Genomic DNA, 12559 nt, shown 5'->3' on the forward strand with positions numbered 1-12559 from the left:
GCCCCCCCGCCCCCCACTCCCACCCACACACACACACACACACACACACACACACACACACACACACACACACCCCAAACCCCCCTAACAACAGAAGAAGACGTGCTGAAACCTCGCCAGCAGGAATATACCCTGAACAAACTGATTGTAAGACTGCTGTCCCCGCTGTGAAGAAAGCGAAGAATGGCATCACAGTGCTTCAGCTGAAACCTCTGCTTGATTCCCCCCCCCCCCCCCCCCCCCCCCCGCCCCCCCATATAGAAACATCAACAATCAGCCAGAAGATCACCGCCACACTGCCATAAGATTTACCCAAACCCCCTTTGTAAAGTCTCTCTGAGTCACTCAACCCAGCCCGGCACCCTAAGCAGTCAGTCCACCTCCAGTCCCGCCTGGCAGACCATGATGTTTCGCGATCAGGTGGGCGTGCTTGCAAGCTGGTTCAAAGGGTGGAATGAGTGCGAGCAGACGGTGGCTCTGTTGTCCCTGCTGAAGAGAGTGAGCCGGACCCAGGCCCGCTTCCTGCAGCTCTGTCTGGAGCATTCCCTCGCCGAGTGCACCGAACTGCAGGTCCTGGAAGCCGAGGCCAACAACCCAGGTGAGACCGCTGCACCGACACTCGGCTGTGATGATGGATGCATTTAAAGGCACACACACACACACACACACACACACACACACACACAGACTCATTCAGCGGCAGTTTCTGCATGAGCCAAGCTGATGTGAGGTTGTTTAGTCTGATAATAATTCCTGTTTCAGAAGTGAAAAACCTCCCCACCTTTAAGTGACATTTAAGCTGAGATGAAAAGTCGTTGTCTCCTCAGATTGTGCATCAATGAGAGTTTGAAAAGGCTGCCTTCTTAAACACTTTACCTTACTAAAGATATAAACACTGTCAACCAATCACCATCTGCGTGTCTCTGATGTTTGCAAACAGAGAGACAGAGTGAGCTCTGCTCGATAAAACGTGATGAAACCGTGATGCCAAAATCCCCAAATCATTTTTTTTTTTTTTTCAACTTTAACTCGACTGAGATGAAGCTTTATTGGCATTAATAGTTCAGGAACAACTTTGTGAGAGCATTACATACAGTATGAAAATAATCAAACATTTGGATTATATGTTTGTATACATTGTTTGAAAACGGGCACATTCGAGTTCACGCTCGTCGTCATCATTCTTGTCTTCCAGGGAAACGTCTTCTCATAGTTTACCTCCTGATTTCATGATTTGAAGATTGTATCTGGTTTTGCTTTTGAGGACATTTTTTCCAAAGGCACAGGAGGGGCAAACACACGTACAGGCTCCGAGCGAGCGTTCAAATACATTTCCTGTCCTGAACATTCCTGAGGATCCATCGAGAGAAATCAAATCGCTGAATCACTGCTGTTATGAAACTGTGCAAAGAGTAAGAGTCGTGTGTGTGTGTGTGTGTGTGTGTGTGTGTGTGTGTGGAGGGACACTGGGGCTGTGTACACTGTTAACTCAGCTGGAGACATCAGTGTGCCAGCCTGTGCTGCTGTATGGCTCCCTGGGCTGGTCTCGCACCGCGGCACCCGAGAGAGAGAGGTTCTGGCTGGGTTGTGTTGCATCAGGCTGCAGCGTGGCCATGGAAACAAAAACCGTGGCAACCGAACTGGGCTCATGAAAAATAGAAAGAAGTGCCGCTTTGCCGGGGAGCGTACGTCTGTGTGTACCTATGGCAACATCTGCATTCAGAAACGCATGTGACGGCCCTGCACACACACGCACACACACACACACACACACACACACACACACACATGACACGGGGTGTTTGACAGTGGTTCAGGCTCCCTGCTCTTTGTTATTGTTCAATATAAAGCTTCAGACATGAAAGAACACGATTTGAAGTTTCCTCAGTGGAGCCTCCCGACGTCAGGCCGGGTCAGACGGAGAGATCAAGGCTGGGAGATGACATGTGCATCATGTGTGAGTCAAAGAGAGCCTGGCTTAGTGGAGTCAGTGTCTTGTTTTAATCGTTATGAAGCGTTTTGATTTATGGACTCTGGATGGGAAGGATGTAACTTTCGGTGAACGTCTCTGTGACGTGACTTAGCAGAACGCTTCACACTCACCCTGACTCACAAAAGCTTCCCTTCACATTCCCGTCACGGCTGTGTGAGTGTGGAATATATTGCAGGCAGCACAAAGACAAACGCACACAAAAGCAAAAGTCCTGAAATCAAGTTGTTTTTGTGTATCATCCAGTCAGCAGATTCTGTGACCTACTTTTCTTTCAAATCAAGATCCAGTATCATAGCGCGCTCTGCATCCATTCAGGGCTTTTGTTAGCTGAACTTTGTGCACTCAAGCTGAGGCGGTGTTGGGTATTTTCCTGAAGAAATTCCCTGCAGACACCCTGATGATGATGATGATGATGATGATGTGCCGTCTGTTCGTCACCAGGTCGGGGATTCACGGCGTGCGGTAGCGTTGTAGTTTCTGATCTCATCGTTTCATCGTTGCTTCTTTCTATTCTTCGACAGCCACTCAAACTCACACGTCCTCCTGGATTACCTTTCAACCTCTATTTGAATCTCCAGCTGTTGAAGACGAAGTCACCAGGAACATTACATACTGTAGATGTAGAACTGTGGAGCATGTTTCTATAAACATACATACTGGGTGTTGAATGTTCATAATACAGCGATCAACGAGAAATGTAAAGATCTGGGCTCCTACAGTGACCTCGTCAGTGTTTAGCTGTCCGACCCTCTCTGTCGCCTTTAATGAGCGTCTACCTTGTGTACCTCGAGAGCACATCTTGGGCCCCACCCTGGGGTGCCCTCCCCCCCTGGGGTGCCCTCCCCCCCTGGGGTGCCCTCCCACCCTGGGGTGCCCTCCCACCCTGGGGTGCCCTCCCCCCCTGCGTCAGCTTGTGGTGGCTTCACGGCTGCTGATTCAGCTTGTTCAGGTGGGAGCAGCAGGCCTCGCTCCAGCGCCCTGTAGACTTTAACAGGAGAACACACGCTGTTGAAAGGAGGGAGATTGAAAGGTTGTGCGGCGGTTACGTGATCCCTCTGGTATGTTGTGGTAGCTCGTCTGTGCCAGAATAAGGCTGATACATCAGTCTGCTGTTTTACAAATCGCCCAGTGCACATTTCTATCGATTACAGAGGATTTTCCAGTTACACCACAGCTTTATGAGGAGCCTGTGAAGTCCACAAGGATGCATTCTTGTTTTTGAACCACGTCGCTTTGACTCTTTTGTTTGGAGTTTTTTTTTTTTTTTTTTTTTTGAATATGCATGAAAAGCTCAGTTGTTGTTCAGTTGTCTTGAAATATTCCACAGAAGTTCGTGACAAGAATAGAAATAACACCAAACAAATTTAACAGCATCTGTCTTCTAAGTCTAAAAATAGACGTTTAAAAAAAAAAAAAAAAAACTATGAGAGTAAACATCTGTTAGTATATGCTTCTAATCGTTTCATCTCTCAGCTTGACTGAGTCCACATCCATGTCTGAGGCTGCTGCTGCAGTCAGGAGAGCGGCGGGCAGCTAAAGGGTTAACCTGCAGCTGGAAGTCTTGGGCTGAGTGGAAAAGCGCAACTATTTGGAAAGCGCTGTACAAATGAATGGAATCCTCAGTGACCTACTTCTCGGAGCGGCTGAGAGGCCGCCTTGTTTTAGGACCCAGCGAGTGATGCCGCTTTGTTTGCGACTTCAGGAGCAAAAAGTAACGAATGCGGGGGATCTCGAGCTCGCCGCGCGACGGGGCGGAGATCCATCACACAGGATGCATCACTTGTCATGTGATTTTTTTAGATGATAATCTTATCTGGTCATTTGAAGTATAAGCTTTTTACATTTCAGCAGACGTTATCACCTCACAGATCTGAATGTTCTTCATGTGAGCGACCTGCTTTTGGTTCTGTGATTCTTGACTGATAGCCTGCAGCCTTTTCAGTCTTAGTTATTGGGGAATGTAGCTTCCTGTTTTTTTCCTCCCCCTTTAGAAGAAGAACAAAACTTCTTTTGAGACGACCTTAAGAGACAATATCCGATCAACTTGACAGGACATGAGCGGGCGGCAGAGTACGGCTTTAAAGACGACACCCACACCCACACATATAGATGTAGTAGGACACACACACACACACACACACACACACACACACACACACACACACACACACACACAGGGTGTATTCGAGTTGGTGTAAGGGGTGGGGCTGAGACGGGACAGTGGGCCTGGTGTTCTGAATGACTAACTTGATTTTCCTGTGGTGTGCTGGACTGCTGACCTGGCCTGCACGCCTGTTTGAGCTGGAAGGAGTCAGGCACAGATCCAGTACGTTACAGCAGCTGTCTGCAGGGCTGAAGGGCAGAGATGTGTTCACGTTTTCCTGCTGACACCCTTCAGATCCTTTAGCGTTAGCTCTTTGTGTAGCTAACACTAGCTTGTCCAAGACGGGACTGCAAACAGGCGTCCCTTTAAACGTTGTGTGTGTGTGCGTGCATGTATATGAAGCGTGCACTCTGTGTCTCCACGCTCTGGAACACAAATATTAATAACTGTGATAAGTTGACCTTTATGCAAAGTACCAATCCAACACTATGTTATAATGCACTGATGAAAACACTGCTGTGCATTACTCACACTGTGACATGGGATGGTTACAATCAATGTATGGCCCCACACATACAGAGAGTCTGTCTGTTTGTTTCACAGTACATCATAAAACCTTCAGCGACATCTTTCGTTTCCTCCCAAGAAGATCTGAGCTTTGAAGTTCAGCTCCCTGATCTGTGAGCTTTGGATGAGGAGAACTCTCTGAATATTTGTGCTCCTGTTTAAATCCTTTTTAAGCAAATGAACACTGAAGGAACCCTGAAATAAAAACAAGAGCAAAGAACATGAATATGTCGTCAGCTCAGCTTGTAGCGCCCGACACGCCATGTTAGCCACAGTGTCAGAGAACACACAAAACGTCTTTCTCCATTTGAACTCTGGCTACGTCGACTCACGAGTCTGAGCTCTATCTGATCGGTGCATTGGCATGTTGTGTGAAAGCTTTTTTTCCACAATAAGCGCTGGGATTGAAACGCTAATCAGAGTAGGAATCTTTGCACGTCAGTGTTTGGGTTTCTCGTGTTTTCACGTTTGTAACACATCTTGAGCTTTAGCTATTTCCCCCGGATGCTTGAGGTCAAATTTACCCAACTTCAGCGGAGACGTTTGAAGTGCCGTTTGAATCTGGGTCAAAATATGACTTCCAGCTAAATGACCAATTTTGTTGGAGCTGCAGGCTGCTTTTATTTCTAAGATAGCAGAGAGAGAGAGAGAGAGAGAGAGAGAGAGAGAGAGAGAGAGAGTGAGAGTGTAAGATGAGTGACATGAAGGGAAAGTCTGCATTGTATAAGAGCTCGCGTTACTCCGTGAATTCCTGTTGAGCTCTCGGCCTAAACTAGGTCTGATGAAAACCTGGGCTGGACGTCAGCATTCCCGGCCGAGGCGATAAACGGTTCCGGTTTTGGGGATACTGTCTAGGAATGTGGGCACGTCGAAGCACTCTGCGAGGCGGGACGGGGGCTTTTCCAGCGTGGGGGGAAAAAGACAGAGTGGAAAAAAAAGGAAAAGTGATTCCACCTTCAGTAGAGCGAAGGTCTCCTGAGTACAGCGGGGTTTTGCAGGAGGGGAGGGTCAGAGGGGGGGAAAATGGAGGCACGGAGAATACTGGTACCATTTACAGCTGAGAGGCCGTCACTACTTTCTCTGCCTGGTCTGCCTTTCCCCACGTCACGGAGTGAAACAGCAGCTCCACTGACACACACACACGCTTAAAGAAGAGGACGTTTATGACCTTGTGTCTCTTTCTCCCTGAGCGGAAAGTTTACTACGAGATCAGGACTACAGTGAAACTGGAGGCCCATATTCACAATAGCCTCCTCGTACCTTTTTACTACAGGCTGTTTAGTTCAGTTTGTTATACAATTTAAAATAACATAACGTAGTTTGAAGTTTCTATTCTTCCCAGACTCGGACACTCAGAGACGGCTCTCGTTGGTCTCTTCCTGTAAGTGAAGACGATGCACCGTGAAATGATGAGATGTTGACGAGTTTGAATAAAGACAAAATGATCACAAAAAGAAAGGACGACATGAGACTCACGCTGGCTGTATTTGTTCCCAAACTTGTCATTGACAGTTCTGTCAAAGAGAGACGGAGAGAAAACTCTTGTCCTCGTCCAGACTGTTTCATCGCACCCCCCCACATGAGCAAACAGTTTATTTCTGGACGTTGACGGTGTGTTCTGTGAACTCGTTCTGAACCTCAGGAATGGGGACAGACGACGTGCCAAAACGAGCAGAGGGGAGGAAGAAATAAAGCTTGTCCTTTCCCTTCACTCTCCACAGCGTAGGCCTGTTTTCTCTTCAGCCCTCTCGTCCAGGTGTGTGTGTGTGTGTGTGTGTGTGTGTGTGTGTGTGTGTGTGTGTGTGTGTAAAAAGAGGAGGATGGGGAGAAACGTCGATGGAAGCCTCAGACCTGCCTGGTTCGACGTACGGCTGATGGTGTGGATTGAGCGCTTCATCCACCCTCGTGGTTTAGTTTCTCTCTTGCTTCTTTATAACTTTGATCTTGAGCGAGGTGGAGTCCTACACCGTGTGTGTGTGTGTGTGTGTGTGTGTGTGTGTGTTGACACTGAACATCAGTTTACCAGACCCGCTGTCATCAGCCGGTGTACTGACGTTTATAAAGTGATTTTAAAACGACTGACAGAGATTTAAGGAGCTCTCGATGAACAGTTTGGTGTCGGGGGGTCAAATGTGTTTTTTGATGAGAAGATTCACTTTGAAACATCAACTCAGCGACAACAGGACAAGTCATGAAACTCTCGCATTGGTCAGTCTGTAATTAAATATAAATAAATACTGCCTGACATGAAGAAACACTGTGATCTAAGTACAGGAAGTGACACGTACAGAACTGGTCTGGTTCTCTGGTCCCTTTGAGTCCACTTGTCGTTGGCTCTCTGAGGTCTAGTCTAGTCTCTGAAAACCTGATCATCTTATTCATCATGTCAACTCTCTAAAATGACAAGAGTTCAACTTCCAAAATGTTTATTTTAACATGGGTGTGAAGTGGGCGGGGCTAGCTTAATGAAATAGCCAATAATTAAATAATACACATCCAATCGAGTGAAAGAAAACTCCTCCTGCTCGATCTGCCTTTGGAGCCGACTCCTCTCTGCATCGCCTTTTGCATTAGCTTGCTAACTATATAAACAGCTTCTTCTCTGTCCATCCATCTATCAATCGCCCCCCTAACTCAAATCCTGCACCTGACAGATGGTTAGATATCCCAGGATACTCTTTACAGTGAATCGGATGGATGCAATACTCAATGAATTGGGTTGAATTTGAATTGACATGCCACGCCCACACAGCTCTGAGAAATGCTGCAAACTAGCTCTAAAAGCTTTTGCTAATAGCTACGAATGATTATTTCCACTCAGATGTTAGTTGATCTCTTTTGATATCTCATGGATTTTATGTCAAGTTTCCAGAGGCTCTCAAGGAGTGACACAAAGCTTTACACAGATCCGTTACCTCTCTTTTGTTGTTGCATTTTACAGAGAAAACTGTAAAACACTCCAAAACATGTTTTATGAAATTTGACCTCGCACATTTTAAAATCCAGAGAGCAGCTTTGTTATCACAACTTAGCAAATAGACAACATCCAATTAACGCTCTCCAAACTGTACAGGTCAAATGTTTTAACATTAAAGCTCTGCATGTTTCTTATGAGTATTTGTATTTGTATTCTGAGTATTTGTATGCAAAGTTATCTGTTCAGAAGAAAAGCTTCTAAAAGTAGAATAACGCTGCATCAACAGGAGCAGATATAAAAAGAGAGCAGGTGATTGAGATGTGTTTAGAAGAGTGAGAGGCAGAGCGAGAGAGGGTGAGAACAGGTGAGAGATAGCAGTCTGCCTCATAGATGACCAGTCAGTCTCGTCCTGAGCAGACCAGACAAACAGGCATATAATGTTTCCCCACATAGCTGTCCAGACCCCTCAGCCCATCCCCACCCCACCCGGCTCTCAGGCAGCTGGCTGTGCTATACACTGCACGTCTTGTGTAAGAGGCTGTTTAAGCTCAGGAGCCAATCCAGTCTTAGACAAGCAGGTCTGTACACACAACAAGGTTGGACACAGGATAACATCAGTTTGACTTGGAATAAGAAACAAGTCGGCCACAGGCTGCCCACGCTCTGTTAGACCTTCAGCACATCCGGACGTGTTCGAAACCATCAAAACACATCGGAGAGGATTCATGAATAAGACTAAACAAACTCCACTGGATTTCCATCGTTGCATCTCAGCTCACAGTAAAAGTGACCAGCTGATCTTAGTCACACATCTGCAGGATAATGTCACGACAAACTGCTGATGTCGATGTCAATTTCACATGTGTGGTTTCGTCCATCTTAAGTGAAGCTAATAAGATGGCTGCTGAGTTTATTTCGACGTTGCAGATAAATCTGTTTGAAGTCCTTTTCTTTGTGTTGGATCAAGAAAGTGAAGGATGTGAAAATGTGAGCAAAGTGAGGCCGTGACAGTTTTAGTTTGTCGGTCGTCCACAGCTGAAGTGCAGCTCGGCTGCAGCCTCAGCTGTGTCTCTGACTGTCCACTCTGTCCTCACTTGAATGGACGCTGACAGTGGGGACTCAGCATGGCGCCGCCGACCACAATCGCTTCCTTCTGATCGGTTGACACTCTCTTGGCCAGGACACACGGGCTGACATCAGCAGAACCAACCAGTGAGAGCGCTCCATGGTAACCCCCCCTCCCCTCCCCCACGGGTGGAAATGACCTCATCCATAACAAACTCGTGCAGGAAGCTGTGTTCACTGCCTGCTTAAAGACTCACCGAGGTGATCACTTCCAGGCCAAAGCTGCGTTCAGCTTCACCACATCAAACTAAGAGAGAACCTTAAAGAACGACAGACAGTTTCACAGCTGGAACCTTGTTCTCAACCCGGACACCACAAACGTGTCCATCGTCTGCAGATTTGTCCATTTCATGTCGGACCGGACATCATTGGTTCAGTCGTGAACAGAGTCGCTCTCCTCTCTTCATATGAAGCCTGCTAGCTTTGTTAACTTTGACACTAGTTATTGATTTGCCACCCAGAATCTCAAGCTGTTGTGTTCTCAAGGTTTTTTTTTTCTGAATGGGGCTTTGTGTGTGTTTGCACTGCATCCAAACGCTGAAGTCATGCCCCCCACTCCCCCCTCCCCCCCCCCGCCCTGCCCAGGCTGTGGCCGGCTGAGGTTGTTCAGTCCCACACATCAAATACTTGAACATACGTCACAAGTTGATGCTTTTTGCATCGGTGGAGAAAGAGAGCGCTGCAGGAGTGAGCAGTGAGCGCACACACACACACACACACACACACACACACACACCGCTCATATCAGTGGCTTTAGTGTTGTTGGTGTTATTGCATGACTCGTCACACTGCTGCAGTCCTGCATATACAAATCCCACTTTACCATAAGTTGACACAAGGCGGTCCAATTACAGAATCGCCGTGTGGTTATTGGAGATACGTTTTGCACCATTATACCGCCGACATGCAACGTATGTGTAGCATATCTTGTAAACAGATCTCCGAAACCAGATCTCGAAGTCAGGTGTGAAATTGTTTTTTTTTTTTGGGTGTAACGATCAGGTCAGCGCTGCACACTTTATAGTTTTGTGTGTGTTGGAGAATTAAAAAGAAAAAGAAGCCTCCGTCATGCCGACTAAAACTTTTCTTCTTTTTAAACTTCTCATCTCTGTGACTGGTGTTGTTGTTGTTTGGCGGATCACTAAAGCACTAAGACACATCTCTATAAAATTCACAAATAAACCAGAAACAATTACCCAAACCACACCAGCAACACACTTCTCTGTGTGTGTGTGTGTGTGTGTGTGTGTGTGTTCACTCATTGGAAGCGTGTTCCACTTCCCAGCAGGTACGGATATAAAGCTTTTCTGCAGAAAGGAAAATAATGCTCACTCTCGCACAAAGGAAGGGGGGGGGAGCTGTGAGTGGAGACAGACAGAGAAGTGGAGAGGTAGAGAGAGCGCGGCTGATGAGCTCCTCGCTGCCATTTCCTTAAATAGAGTTGTGGGCTTCTCCGGTCCGGCCCTGGCAGAGCCCAGGATCACATTCCTGGCATAGCTGTGATCGCCACATTCACAGCTTTCCAATATTGTAGTTCAGCGTCTGCGCCTCCACAGGTAGACTGCAGATCTCTCTGCCCTGCTTTCTAGCCTCCGCTCTGCATCCTTCAGACCTCCGTCCAGCAGCTCCTGCTGAAGCCGGGGAGAAGAAGAAGAAGGGAATGTGTGGATGAAAGACTGGAGAGGAAGTGGGAGCAGAGGGGGGTTGGAGGAAAGGATAGCAAAGAATTGTTCTCCATTCATAGAGCAGCCATGTCCTTTGCAAGGAACACCCCCCCACTCACCCACTCACCCACCCACCCACTCCTGGGAAGTGGACGAGACAATGCAGAAAAGATCCAGCCTCCTCATTCACAAAAAAAACCCAGAAAATAAGAGATGTTTTATAGGCTGCGAGAAGAATCCTGGAGGTAAAAAGAAGATAGATATCTGTGCTGATGTTCAACAAAGGGATCCTAGTCTGAAATCAGCCATGTTTAACCTTTGACCTTGTGTATAAAGCTGTTTGTCTTTATATGAGTGGAGAGAAATCTCACCTGTGTACCACTGTGACTTGCTCCCGCTTCTCCCTGACAGACAGAAGTTTGAATAAATAACCGTTTTCACTGCTACTAAAGTTTGATGTGAAGTGCTGAGTTTGCATAAAGGGTTAAAAATAATGTAGAGTCATTCACAGAGTAGACTGAGTGCAGATGAGTTTGTGTGTTGTTTAAAGTAACGGGACCACCAGCAGGTCTGAGCGAGTACTCGTCCTGCATGTGGGACGACGTCAGACGATGTCGAAGACGATGAAGCCAAAACAAAAAACAAACAACACAAAGTGCACGCTGGGGAAGATGATGCGTTTCCTTTTCCTTCCAGGCAGGTGCTTCCCTCTATACAGAGAGACACACACATCAGTGGAGATAAATAAGCAATGAAGAGCGACTTTACAGGACTCTACTCTGCATACACACAGACACACACACACACACACACACACACACACACACACACACACACACACACACACACACACACACACACACACACACACACTTTTTCAATTGAGCAGGTGTGCTGGCTGTGATAATGCCAGACTGCTATGAAAAGGTGTTCCTCTTCCTGTTCTATAATTAGTCACAGGAATCTCTCTCTCTGTTAAAGCATCCTGGACACACACACACACACACACACACACACACACACACACACACACACACACACACAGGTTTCATTCAGCAGCAGGTCACTTGTGATAAAGACACAGAGGTGCACATAAAACACAACCAAATGTGTAGCCTGTGTGAATTTTGCTGAGCGAGGCCCCGTGTTGCGTTTGAGAAGGGAAGTGCTGCACGTCTGTCCTGTCTCTATGGCAACGGCCGCTGTACGACCGACACGGCTCAGGTACCTTTTTTAAAATAAAAAAAATCTGTGTTTGATATTTGAGATTTAGTTTATTTTTCCGATCAGAGTGAAGACACGATGGGTCGGCGATCCGGTGACGTCCACAGTGTTTTGTTGAAAGATCTCAAAAACGTCGGAGCGCTTGGGAGGGGATATTGGGCGTGGCCTCTTGATTCTGAGAACGTTTCCTCCTCATTGAAAACAGTTGTGAAAAGACGCTGGCGGTCCAAAAGTAACACGCTCGGTGAACACGGTGAAGATGTTACCAGAAGAAACCGAGACTTAAGGTTTTCTGAGGGCTGTCTTGATGATCTCGATCTGAAACACATGTTCCATATCGCTCACTTGTTTGAGCAGCTGTGAAGCTGACATGGACAGAAATGTCCTGAATGTCCAAATGTCTCTGCGTCCCTTTTGTGTTGTTCAGAGACGTTCAGGGAAAGCAGGAATCTGTTGGCGTAAACGGGCTCCTCTCCTCTGGCAGCTCGGTGTCAGCAGGTCGGGATGAGGCCAAGGTCTCTCTCTCTCTCTCTCTCTCTCTCTCTCTCTCTCTCTCTCTCTCTCTTTGCTCTCTTTTTTTTTTCCCGTTCTGTTTCCTGCGTGTTTGATCGGCTTCACTTGTTTGTTTGGAAATGGCCTCGCTCCTCCTTTTCTCTCCCTTAAAGGAAACTTGTTGACACCAGTGAACTTTCCAGACTTTCTTCCTAGACCACGTATCTTCCCCTTTCCTTTCCCGCCCTCCTCTCACAACTTGCATATACGTGTGTGTGTGTGTGTGTGTGTGTGTGTGTGTGTGTGTCTCAGAGAGAGTACACACAGGGCCCTTCAGCTTGTGTTAGGGCTTGTGGGAGCCTGCTTGTACTTCTTGTCAGGACATGGACTCACTCTCTCTCTCTCTCTCTCTCTCTCCCTCTCTCTCTCTCTCTCTCTCTCTCCCCTCTCTCTCTCTCTCTCTCTCTCTCCCT

The 12559-nt window shown here is 47.1% G+C and overlaps 1 protein-coding gene across 1 annotated transcript in view; it reads left to right on the forward strand.

The window, feature by feature from the left end:
• The first annotated feature begins 369 nt into the window (after positions 1–369).
• Positions 370–12559, forward strand: part of samd4a (sterile alpha motif domain containing 4A) — a 19503-nt gene continuing 7313 nt past the window's right edge. Inside the window, exons 1-3 of the mRNA XM_079340342.1 lie at positions 370–598; positions 10263–10368; positions 12022–12109. Coding sequence (XP_079196468.1) covers positions 403–598; positions 10263–10368; positions 12022–12109 — 390 coding nt within the window. The 5' untranslated portion in view covers positions 370–402. The remainder of the gene's footprint in view (positions 599–10262; positions 10369–12021; positions 12110–12559) is intronic.

The sequence above is a fragment of the Symphodus melops genome (assembly GCF_947650265.1).
Source record: "Symphodus melops genome assembly, chromosome: 3".
Classification (NCBI taxonomy): domain Eukaryota; kingdom Metazoa; phylum Chordata; class Actinopteri; order Labriformes; family Labridae; genus Symphodus; species Symphodus melops.